Source organism: Kogia breviceps, chromosome 7, assembly GCF_026419965.1.
Source record: "Kogia breviceps isolate mKogBre1 chromosome 7, mKogBre1 haplotype 1, whole genome shotgun sequence".
NCBI lineage: Eukaryota > Metazoa > Chordata > Mammalia > Artiodactyla > Physeteridae > Kogia > Kogia breviceps.
The window spans coordinates 70,495,726-70,509,054 of record NC_081316.1 but is presented as its reverse complement, the minus strand read 5'-3'; the positions used below and the strand labels follow the sequence as shown (position 1 = coordinate 70,509,054).

At 35.5% G+C, this 13,329-nt stretch overlaps 1 protein-coding gene across 3 annotated transcripts in view; it reads right to left on the bottom strand.

The window, feature by feature from the left end:
* Nucleotides 1-11,492, bottom strand: part of DCUN1D5 (defective in cullin neddylation 1 domain containing 5) — a 30,301-nt gene extending 18,809 nt beyond the window's left edge. The window contains exons 1-4 of one of the 3 annotated variants that reach the window (XM_059068605.2): nucleotides 11,070-11,492; nucleotides 8,981-9,072; nucleotides 3,574-3,644; nucleotides 3,072-3,163 (exon numbers count right to left, since the gene is read on the bottom strand). In XM_059068605.2, coding sequence (XP_058924588.1) covers nucleotides 3,072-3,163; nucleotides 3,574-3,644; nucleotides 8,981-9,072; nucleotides 11,070-11,155 — 341 coding nt within the window. In that variant the 5' untranslated portion in view covers nucleotides 11,156-11,492. Of the gene's footprint in view, nucleotides 1-3,071; nucleotides 3,164-3,573; nucleotides 3,650-8,980; nucleotides 9,073-11,069 lie in introns of those variants that run through there. The other 2 variants (XM_067038565.1, XM_067038566.1) reach the window with 2 other exon arrangements.
* Nucleotides 11,493-13,329: the final 1,837 nt, after the last annotated feature.

Here is a 13,329-nt window from a genome sequence, read left to right as displayed (position 1 = left end):
TGGTTACAGTATGGTTGCAGTAATGCCTTTCCTGCCCTACTGAAATGTAACTAAGGGGCAGAGCTGTGTCCCATGCCTCACTGTGATCATCAGTAAGTGGCACAGTACTTTAGATAAAATAGGTGTTTAAATATCTCCTAAATTAAATCTGACTTGAAGGGAAATTTGACTATTATTAAACAATGATGAAAATGAAATAGAGCAAAGTATCTGGAAAGGATGGCAATTTCATCCCTGAAACTTAAAAAAATGGCCATTCTAGTCCAATTACATACAAATTCATACTCATAAATTCTTTGACACAAAAGGACAATTCAGTTGTGGAAAGTCTGTATGAATAACAGCTTTAAAATAAATAAATGTAAAAAAAAAGTATTCTGAAAACTGTTAAGCATTATACAATTACAGATTATAATTAACCATGATTATAACAGTCCCCTATTCTTAACTATAATATATGTTTTAACAGACTGTTTCTATTCTTTAGCAGAGCTCTACTTAAAGTTTTCTACATGTTAAAATTAATTAATTTGAAACAATTGATAACTACATTAAGATGATTTAGGAACCATCAAATAACTATGTCCAGATTAAATTAAATCCTAAAAATATGAAAAATCTATAAAAGGAATCAAGTCTGTGAAATTTTACATTTTATAATGATTATATAAAACCAAGTATACTAGACAACTATACATTTTTTAAAAAACAAGTTTTATAGATTCTTTTGTCTCTATTGGTTTACATTTTAAACAATTTATTCCTAGCAAGTTCTTTACAAGAAGATTCAGGGAGTAATAAGACTTAGCCAATTAAGAGAAGATACTCTGTACTTCAACAAAGCAATCTAGATCATTGGCAGTAAAAAAAAAAAAAAAAAACAACAAACAATTTTCCCAGTCAAGAGTGCTTGCCTAATTTTAGTAGCTTCAAAGATCTACACTACACAGTTCTAAGCAGATGGGCAGGGGACAATAAATGAATGAAACAGAAACCTCTGGGTCAATTTTAAGTCCTAAATATTGCTTTTATTTTGTAAAGCCTGTGAACTTCCTATTGGAAAGATACGCTAATAAACAACATGCTCATGGGTTCATCAATTTCCCTAGCATATACCCAAGGCCATATGCTAATTATTCAAAACTAAATACTAGAAACACTTTGTGTTTACATATTTCTGTTATACAGAGGCTCTTTATATTACATCAAGTAATTCAAAAACATAAATAATTAGAAATCTTTGATTTAAAAATATACAAACAGTTATTAGCTGAGATATTTTAAAAAGCAATAGACAAAAAAAGCAGTAGGAATAGTACATAAAGCAGTTGTAATGCCAAATAAAATGTCTTACAATTGACAAGCCATGCAACAACTGATATAAATTTTAATAAAACAGACTGAGCTACATGAAATTAGTTTATATTCTTTGCATAATCTTGTATATTTTATCTTTCTCTATAAAGCTAATTAAATGGTGAAAAATAGCTCAAAGAGTTTCAGAATCAACATTATTTTAAATTGGCATATTATGACACCTAGTGAATGGCAGTCTTGGTTATAAATACTATGATTTTAAAAGTTAATAATGGCCTTCTATTTTATAAAGAATGTAACAAAGGAATATACATAAAGGGATGATGCAATAGGAAGTACAGTATGGTAGACTGGTAATCAGGAAATTTAAATTCTATGTCCTAGCTCTGCCACTAAGAACTATGTAAACTTTGGCAAAAATTTTCTTCACCTCTCTGAGTCTCAGACTCCTCATCTCAGTTATAAGTAATAAAAGTGAGAGGGTGGATTTTATGTTCTATTCTAGGATCTATGATTTGGTTCATATGAGCAAAGATTTTTACATTAAACAAATATATATATGTGTGTGTGTGTGTATACATACACACACACACATATATATACACACAGACACACACATACACACACACACACAAAATATCTAAATGTTAATGCTGGTTAAAAAGGAGAATTACAAAACATTAGACACTGAAAATCCAAATATAAATATTTAAGCTTCATATGAACAAATACACTTAAAAAAATAGCCAAGTATTTTGAAATTTAAGGATAGGCAAACAAGGAGTAAAGAACAGTTAAGTGTGTTAATAAAAGCATAATCACAATAGGAAATCACATGGCTAATTAACCTCCAGTTTGGGCCTCAAAAATATTATAAATTTATCTTTGCTCTAACTATTTTAGAATGTTGATTATTAATAACTTCCTGCAGGAACATCAGGAACATGAGATAATATAAAATTAATACACAATTACTAACTGACTCTGAAACTAAGCACACTTTACTCTGGAAAGCCAAAATCAAATTATTTTTATAAAGAAGCAATTTTATAACTTATAAAAGTGTCCCAAGGCAGCATCCTAAACTGAAAGCATACAACTATAAAATGGCTAACGGTTGCACAGGAGCCAAACAATATTTCTACTTTTGTATTCATGAGATTCATTTGGCAAAAAAGAAATAATAAAAGTGTCATGTAACTCTCTTCAAATTTCTTTTTTTTTAATTTTTTTGCATTGAAGTAGAGTTGATTTACAATGTTGTGCCAATCTCTGCTGTACAGCAGAGTGACTCAGTTATATACATACAGATATTCTTTTTTTTAATATCAAATTTCTTTTTTAAGTCAAGTATAAAACTGAAGAGAGAGGAGGCCCCAGAGCTTAGGACTGCCCAAGAACAAACTCCTCATGTAGTAGAATTCTACATTCTGAGAAGGAAATCCCTTATCACTCAAACATCCCATGAGGTAATAACTTTGATCATGAATCTCTAATTCACCCATCAAGAGAGTCAATGAGTTTTAATAGAACTGTTCTTAAATTCTTTCTTAGGGAATATTAAAACTGGAGTAACAGTTCATTTTGCCAAAGACCATAATATAAATTTTGTCAATCCTAAACTGATTGTTCTAGATCAAACCAATTTGATTAATTTAAGGTGAAACCTTACTCCCAAAAAACTATGAAGCACAAAATATCAATTAAGATCTTCAAATAGGCCATCAAATTTGTTTTTTAAAAAAATTTCTTACTGTAATGAAGTCATCCCCTTTAACCATTCTTCCTTGGTAAAAAATCCCATGCTTTCAGCCTCCAATTTCCACGCTAAAACTAACATAATAATCTGGAAAGAACAGAACATAAAGGATAGGGGAAAAGTCAGCATAGAGATAATCATGTCTATATTTATCATGGAGAGCATTTTTATACAACTATTTCCATCCTTTAACTATTAAAGAGTACAATCTCTGGAATTATTAACTGTAAAGAAATTTAGATGGGCCAATTTCTTAAAAGCAAAAAGTTCTAACAATTTCTGAAGGTAGAATCTCTCTAACTCTATTACAAATGACATTTGTATCAAGAAAGAGAACACGTGCCCAATTTAAATACATTTAAAAAAACCTAAATGAAAATCTACAATATTCATGAAGAAGCAAAATCTTCTGCTAGATTAAAGTGTTCCAATTTTTAGAAATTTATGAATATGCTATACCCCACTTGTATTCCATTCTACTTAGAAATAAAACATACATTTTCAGGTTCAACACCAATGTCTTCACAAAATTTTTCCATTCCTTCTGGCCCTACAACTTCATCAGGACCTTCAAAGACAAAAATAATTTATATATTTTATTGTTATAATTTAATATCAACATAAAACATAAGTCACTGTGTTAAAGGCATCTATGAATACATCATAACATTTTTTTTGTTTTGTTTTTTTTAACTGAATTTGAATTTTGACATACCTTTGATAAAGTATAAATACTTGTCACCAGATTAAAAATTTTTTAATTTTGAAATACTCTTTGAACACCACATTATAAAATATAATTAAAGAAACAGAAAACAAAGCAACATTAATATCAACTGCTAGCTTGTACAATAACCTGAACCTATCCATTAAAAATACATTTACTGAGAACCTCCTCTGAAGAAAATTTTTCACAATGCATTAATAAAGAAGTACAAGGAGGTTTGAGCTTCTTATTCTACTAGACTGTGACAGTACCAACCCACAATTCAAGACAGTAAACAGAGGAGAGTATCTGTTTCTTACTAAAACAGAAGGTTACTCATTAACCTTCTGAAATATAGCCAAATAAAATTTACTAGTTTTAAGATATATTATGAAAATAATGATGTAAGGAAATTACAACATTCAGATTCCAGAATGAAATATTTTCCTTATTTACTTGGTCCTAAAATAGACAGTAAAGCATAAGCATTATGTCATCTTAATGTAGAAATAAATGCTTAATCCCTCAGTTAGCTATGTCTATCATTAGTACAAAAATTAAGGACATTTTTCTTATATTTTTCTCCTTAGTAACAGTAAATATAAGTCAGTAAACCAATTCTCATATTTTTTACGTTATCAGATTCCCATATAGTAATTACATCATTGCTAGGTCTCTTTTTTGACTCGATAAGAGTAAAACAAATTTGTGACAACATGAATGGACCCTGAGGGCATTCTGCTAAGTGAAACAAGCCAGACAGAGAAAGGCAAGCACCATGTGAGCTCACTTGTATAAGCAATCTACCAACCCCCTTCCTCCCCACCAAACTCAAATACAGAGAACAGACTGGTGGTTGCCAGAGGCAGGGGTGGGCAAAATGGGTGAAGGTGGTCAAAAGATACAAACTTCCAAACTTAGTAAGTCCTGGGGATGTAACATAGAGCAGGATGACTATAGTAAATAATACTGTTTTTCGGGCTTCCCTGGTGGCGCAGTGGTTGAGAATCCGCCTGCCGATGCAGGGGACACTGGTTCGTGCCTCGGTCCGGGAAGATCCCACATGCCGCGGAGCGGCTGGGCCCGTGAACCATGGCCGCTGAGCCTGCGCATCCGGAGCCTGTGCCCCGCAATGGGAGAGGCCACAACAGTGAGAGGCCCGCGTACCACAAAAAAAAAAAAATACTGTTTTGCGTATTTGAAAGTAGCTAATAGAGTGAATCATAAAAGCTTTCATCACAAGAAAACAAAATTTGTGACTATGTGTAGTGACAGGGGTGATCATTTTGCAATATATACATATATCATTATGTTGTACACCTGAAACTAATATAATGAGGAAGATAAAGCAAATTTTAAAATATAAAATATGATAGAAATGTTTACCACAACAGGTTTTTCGAAGAAAATACAGTCTTCAAATATTACTGTTAAAGTAGCTATGAGAAACTTGTTTTCCTTTCTTAAGGACTAAAAATACTCCAGCTTTGTAAGTCATAGACTAGACCAAGGCTGCTCAGGTGGCATTTTATAGCACCACCATTAGTTCACAAGCACAACATGAAGCCAATGTCCTATGATTTTTCTTCATAGAAGAATGTAACCATCCAATATGTGACCAGTTAAACTCTTACTATCTCAGATAAGGTCCAGGCTGCTAAGATGATGTTCACAACATGGTCTGAAACCAAAACTTTTAACATTTTCTGGTTTAAATAAGCACTGCAATTATTTATGCAGTGAGGTGTTAAAAGGTGAAGGGGTGGTAATTACAGGAAACGTTCACTTCCTAATATATATTTGGAGGGTTTTTTTTAATAAGAATGTGTTAATTATGTAATTTTAAAAGCACACATATGCAATTAAGGTGTTAAAAAATACTGAATATGAATCCTTATATGCGGTTTGGATGAAAGTAAAAATCTGATAAAAAATTTAATGGAAGAAAAGTTTTTTTCTTAATGTATGATGGAAATATATTCTAAACTTTTCTAATGCAACAAGAAAGTAGACTTGCCCTCAAAGCTGCCATCATTAGGAGTTAGAAGAGAAAGTCATGTCAAGAAATATCAGTTACTGTCATAAAATATAGCCTCCCTAGAAAATGGGAGATTAGTTATTAAAATTTGATAAGAATCAAGTTAAATTATGTTATATGGAGATATATAAGATAGATATAAGACCCTTCTGTAAATGACAAGTGACTTTCACAAAGCAATGCAAATAATGATAGCAGCAATCTAAATCTAAAACAAGGTCTATACTAATGTTCTTTTCCCCAGATTGCATAACATCAATTATTCTTCTTGAAACAAACTTCAATAAAACTACTCCCAAGGCAAAACCTCTGGAGTGGAATTTAACTGACTCTTTCAGGCACAAAATAGGCTTCCACTCAATTTAAGAATCTATGAAAATGATTTAGTTCACTCTACCAGCTGGTTACTTATTAGGATTATGCAATTCTATCCCACCTTTTTTCTGATTCTTTATAAGACCTTAAAAGTGCCTTTTCACCTTCTATGCTTTTGTTCAGTAACAGGCCCAATGTATTACTGAATCCTTGCTGATGTAAATAGCACTCAAGATGAGAGGTGTTATGAAAGGGCAAAACTATCAGGCTTATCACACATGACCTATAATATATAAACAAGATTTGTGGTAAAACATTTTTAAAACTTAAAAAAAAATCAATTTTCTGATGTCTTAATAACCATAAAGAAATGTTCCCAGGTATACCTGCAGGCTCTAAAACAATGCTAGCCATAGCAGATGCTTGGCGGGGGCAGGGGGGGGAAATCTGCTCAATGAAATGACACAATACCTTCAACATAAACTACCTAGGAATTATACTGTTAATTTTGGAACAGTATTGTGAAAATATACAACCAGTAAATCTGATGCTGCAATACTATTACTTTTTAAATAATAGCTGACACTTATTGGGTGCTGACTATATTTAACCAGGTATAGTGCTAAGTGCTTTCTTAGCATGTATTATCTCAGTAGGCACAATTATTGTCTCCATTTTAAACAGGGACATCCCAGTTATTGTTTATTTAGCAAACAACTGGCACCTCCTTATCAATTAGGTCTCTGACCAAAGTAATCTCTAGAGAGGCCTTCCCTATTCACCTTATTTGAAAGTCCATCCCAACTTTCTACTTTCTATCCCTGCCTCATACCATATTTATTACTTTTATAATCCTCCACAATCTGTAATTATCTTACCTACTTAACTTATTTACTGTCTGTCTTCCCTGCTAGAAGGCAAGTCCCCCAAAGGCAGGGATCTTGTCTGATTTGTTTACCACTATATTCCCAGCACTTAGCACAGTGCCTGACCTACAAGTGTTCAATAAATATGCATCATTCAGTGAAGGACAGAAGATAAGTTAACCTAAAGTACACTTACTAATATCTTCTTTGTAAAAGAAAAACTAGCTGCCATGTACATATTTTAAAATAAGACAGTAGTAGTTACAGCATAGGCTCTATGGTCAGAATGACCTGAATTTGAATCCAGGTTCTTGTCACTGTATGATCTTGGGCAAATTACTTAATCTAAGCCTCAGTTTTCTCATCTAGAATATAAGGATAACACCACCTACTTAACAGGATGGTCACAGGAGAAAATTATATAATGAGCATAATTTCTATAATAAAGATAGCAATTATTTTGCTGGCCATTAAAAAATGTTTGTATAGGAAATAAATGTTTAAATCAAACCTTATGCTACCCAGGAAAGTCCCTACGAGAAGTAAAACAACCAAGCATGAAAGAAAAACAAATTGACTAATTTTATGGTATCTAGTACCCTTTATAGGCAAAATAAGATGACTGACCTTTTGATTCTGTATCATTATCATACATAACAGTAAAACTGGCATTTTGAATACTGGGTCAACATTTTAAATGGAGGTCAAAAGAAAATGAATTCCCTCTATTTAATTTGGGTTAGTGGTTGTCTTGGGATGCCAGTAATAGCAGTTTTTCTGGTCTAGAAAGAATCTGTTCTGTTACTAAACAATTTTTAAATTATACTTCTGGGATCGCTCAGTGGATCCCAACAGTGAAGTTACTGTCCTCCAAAATAGTCTTATTTTCCATATAGTTAGCCTAAACCTTAACCTTAAGTTCGAAATACTCTTGAGACCTTAACTTGATTAGCAATAAATACAAGACAATGACTGCATATACATTTTTATTCTAAACAAACACTCTGAGAATGATAGTGATAAAAGGGGAAACAAAACAAAACAAAAAACCCAACCAGGGAGGCAGGTAAAAGAAAGGAAACAGAGGGGAGGAAAAAAAAAAAGCTTTAAAATCAATAATTCCAAAAGAATTAAATCATTCTAAGGGAAAAAAATTTCTTTTCATATATGTTTATGAAGAAGTTAATCCTAAATGGAAAACAAATGTTCTTTTTCATACATTTGCTTAACTCTTTGGCCTCATCTCAGGCTTTGACTTTTACCTCTGAACTACAGTTTCACCCTAGGTCTAGAGTGTTTCATTCACCACTTACAGGATTTACTGTAGTTTAAATTAACTTATTCAAGAAGTTTTCCCTGAAACTTCCAAGGTTGTATTATACATTTCTCTTATGAACTCTCATAGTGCATATTCCTAATATAGCATATAGTACACTATACTAATATCAGTCTGTTTATTATTGCATCTCCAGTAGAAATGAATGGCTAAATAAATACCAATTACATTAAAGGATAAATCTGTCATATAATGATATACCTGAGTTTTAAATCTTTTACTATGTCTCTCAAAAGTTTCAGAAAATGTCAGTTTATGGTTCAGAAAAATTTCAAAAGAAAACTGAAAAGAAAAACAAATATAAAGTATAAAATGTTTTATTACATACTTTGTGTTTTCCAGAATACCAACTCTACTGTAGCCAATGGAGGTAAACCAATAAGTGAATCTGTTTACAAATTTTACTAACAGTAAATGAGTTTCACCCCTCCCATTAGACATATACTGAATTATATATTTAAAGAAATATCAGCCTGAAAGGGCACCAACTTCTTAGCCTAACCATAATCCTCTGTCTTGACCCTGATCTCAGCACAAAGGACTAATACATAGCAGGCCTGCAATAAATAATTTGTTAAATGAATAAACCAAAAAGAACGTTTTAAAGCATGTGACTGTTATCTTCTTATATTAATTTCATTACCTGCATACTCATAAAACCAAGCCAGGCACTTCTTGCTTGAAAAATGTTCCTCTCCACTTATTAGTCTAGCAGGGGGTTGGGATCTGCAATAGCTTAGAAAACACACAAATGCCTAAGAATTTTAACAAGTCTCAACTTTTAGTGAAAAGCTAAGTTCAATATGAACTACTTCAATTCAAACCAAAGTATTTTTTTTTTTACAGTTGGTGTTATAGGGAAAAATTGGAATTGTTAAATATTTGCAATTTGAAACAGTAATCTATATATAAAAATTTCTGTCTAACAAAACCCAAATGCTACTTTGCTCACTATCAAATTCCAAAAATATCACTAAAATTATTTCCCCCAGATTTCAAAAGACCACACAGAAGTTCAACCTAATGGTCTCAATCCAGGACTGGTAGTTGGGTATAAATGTTTACAGTGATTCTTCTGCTGATCTGTATGGAAATTATATATGAGTATAATTTGAAAACAAAACTTACAAAGTATATTTTGATACTCAGTGAATCAATATTTCAGAATAGTATTATATATTAAGAGTTGTTTATCATCTACGAAGCTTAAATCAATATTTTAAAGACAAAAGATAATATAGGACTTAAGGCTATAATTAGATTAAAAAGAAAAAAAAAAAAACCTAACAGATAATACCAGTTCAAATAATTGGGCCAAAGCCTTGAGGATTTAATGAACAGAGAACCTTTTCTCAAGGTTCCACACTACCACTATGACTTAGGAACGCTATAACTTCTTCAACTGAATAATGTAATATAAAATAAGGGTGCCATATTTAAAATTTTAAGTTGATAGAGCAAAGTATCACCTGAGTTCTAATAATACTGACTGCTCAGCAGTTTTAATGTGCTTAATTTAAATAATTTTGATACATTATACAACTAAGATTACTACAAGTTAATGTAACAAAAAACTAATTTGCATGTTTCAAAAAAATATGAGCTAATGGAGTAACTATGTCAAATTCTAGTATGAGTTATCAAGAGGTATAAGAAAACAGTATCTTTCACAGTAATAGTCCAAGAAATACGCTTGGGCTCTTTTGCCAAACACAGTAATGAGGGAAAAAGTTCAACCAATTACAAAAAGGATAATGCAGACTAAAAGAAGTCACCTACCTCACATTTTAAGCAGACCTCTCTTTAAGTATAGTTCTATCATTATCTCTTCTTTATAATGCTGGGTACTTTAAATGGTAGCATCTGAAGTTGTTACATTAAGTGCCAACCACTAATACAGTCAAGACACCCGAAAAGGTAATTTTAAAAACTCACTTCTCACACCTAAATTGCAATGATTTTTTGCAGCATACAACGTTGCTGTAATGCCTTAATGACACGCTACAAGGGGATCAAAGAGCTATACAACACAGCTCTGCCTTTTCTTTTTCTCCAAGAGGATACAGAGTACAATAGCTCTCAAATTATTAATATTTATATTGAGAGCTAACAGCATCCTGATGGTTGAAAAACCAAACGCACGCAGGGCCTTTCCAACTCCGCACACAGGGACTTGGCTCAGGTGGAGGCGCTATACTTCCAGAAAATGGGGCTCCTGCTGGGATGGTCCGGGTTAGATCACTCCAAATACTAAATGTGGAGGCCAATTACAGCATAAGGAGCTTTTTTTCTACCATTCCCATGGCAGTTGTCAGGTCAAAATTCCTCGTGCTCTGCTCCTTTCATCACACTCTACAAAGAAATTCTAGAAGTGACCCTCACACGGATCTGTACTCACTTCTAGGTCTGGAAGGAAGGTGGGGGAAGGGATTAAGGGAGTAGGGGGTAACGGGAAAAAGGGCAATTTGCGTACGCATTCCTGTTTCCCCACCCTCCCTGGCACGTAGGCTCAACGCGAGGCGACTCTCCGAGTCCGTTCGCTGGCGCCAGAGCACACAAACCGAACATGAGGTGGAGCCGAGCGCAGACTCGCGCGATTCCGCGCCTCCCACCTAGGTTTATCAGAGGGGGTTCACCTCTCCCCAGCCCGAGTCCCGGAGACCCGGCCCGCCTCCTCCTTCTCTAGCCCTGCAGCAGAGGAGGTAACACTGAAGGGTAGGGGAAGGTGGTACCTGGAGATTTTACACTTTTTGAGGCCTCCGTCTTCCGCTACTGCCGCTGCCACCCCAGGAGATTTTCTCTTCTTCTTCACCGGCATCTTCCGCCCTCCCCGGCAGGGCGGGCAGGGGAGCCGGGGAAGGGGCTTGCTGTCAGCTGAAGGCTCCTCAGTGCTCGCACCCGCTTCCCAGAGACAGCAGCAAGCGAAGGAGCAGAGTCGCCAGCCCGCCCCAGAGCGACCCAGCCCGGCCGCTGCCCGCTCCCAGGTCCCCTCCTCGTCCTTCTCTGCTCGAGGCAGCGGGTATTCCTCGCCGGCAGGCACTGCAGCTTGATCACACTGGGAAGAGAGAACACGGACAGCGCGGCACCTCCACCAGTAACACACTCGGAGAGCAAGAGGCTCACTCTGACCCGGACGCGAATCGCCCAGGGCCGGAAGTGACGCAAGCGCAGAGACGGACGCCGGGAGGGGCGTAGCTCTGGTGGGTTCCCCGCTACCTTCCGCCCGGCTGGGTTACCCTGTGTGGACTCCGCGACAGGGGAGATTGGGACGTATTGATCGTTTGACCGCCTTAGGTTGTCCAGTCTATTCCGACCTTTCTCACGAAGCTCCACCCTGCCCTAATACTGAAGGTCACCCCCCCAAAAGTCTTACGAAACCACTAACACTCTGCAGTTGGCGTTAAAAACAGCCTGGTAGAGTAAACCAGGTTTCACTTCTGACCTCTTCCTTGCGGTAACCTAACGTTGTTTCCCATCCCTTAAATGCATGTTTCTTTATGGGCCATCGATCAGCCCCCACTTACCCATCCCCACTTCTCCGTCATCCCTGACCTCTGCTTATCCCTTTTTCTCTTATTAAAACTTAGCTCCACCATTTCTGTTTCACAGAGCTCACCTTTCAGAGACAGTAGGTGATCGCTGACCTAGTAAAGAGGAATCTGAAGGACAATTCTAAGGGATTATGCAGTTCTCTGTTACTTAACATCAAAAGAATGTTGTTCTAGAATTCTGTAATCCTCCAACCCAATTAAAAGTGCATGAGGCAGAAAAAAAAAATTTCTTAAATAAGATCAAGTCTCTAAAAAGAAATAGCATCTGTAAGTAGAGGACAGAGAACTGTTAAACCTCAGTGCAATCAGCAAAATCTACAAGAAAAATGACCGAGATTCCACAACAAATTATTAGAAAGAGGGAGAGAGAAGGAAATTTTTTAAAGATATTTTAAAAATAGATCAGTTTTTTAAAGATATCTAAAAAATAGATCAATCACTTTTTGTATGTGGTTCTTCTTTGAATCTTTATTCAAATGGCATAAACAATGTTTTGGCATTTATGGGACAACTGGAAAATTGAACATAAGCTGATATTTGATAAAATTCTAGAACAGTCAAAATTATGTGTATGACAGCTATCAGTGATGCTTGGGGTTTGGGTTGGAGTGGTGATGGAGGTGGAAGACTTGACTGCAAGAGGCACAAGGGAACTTTTTAGATAATAGTAATATTCTATATCTTGATTAAGGTGGTGGTATATATACTTGTCAAAACTCATTGAACAGTACAACTGAAAATGTATGCCTTTTATTGTATGAATGTCATTTCCTCAGTAAGGTTGATATAAAAGGTGCCTAAAAAGTCCCACAAAACAAAACAAAGGACAATAACAAAACCCTATTAGACATAACCAAGCTTATTTCTTCAAGAAGTGAGCTACAAAAGCTAAACATCCCTTTTCCCAAATGGGACAAAAGAAATGGGATAAAAATCTAAAGGAGATGCACGAAGACCTCAGAGGACAATGTTCACGGGATATCCTTACAGGGAGCAGAATGAAGGCCTATTTGAAGGATAAGAAACCCTCATAATGCCTGTCTAGCAGGATACCAGCATTGTTACGGACCTGGGACTATTGCATATCTTCTTTTCTAAATAGGAATATTTATTGTGGTTATCGTGTTCCTTCTCCACTGTTGTTTATTGCATGAGAGTGGGGAGCAGATAATTGTCTCTGAGTTCACAGGTGACTAGACCATAAAGAGCCACTTCCAGATGTAAGGAAGAAGACCCCATCACACCTGGAGATTTCTGGAGATTCAGTTGAATGCACTGACTGGATAGGAGCCTGCCTGCATGTATACAATCCTCTGAAAAAAAATACAATTGCGGGGGCTTCCCTGGTGGCACAGTGGTTGAGAGACCGCCTGCCGATGCAGGGGACGCGGGTTCGTGCTCTGGTCCGGGAAGATCCCACATGCCGCGGAGCGGCTGGCCC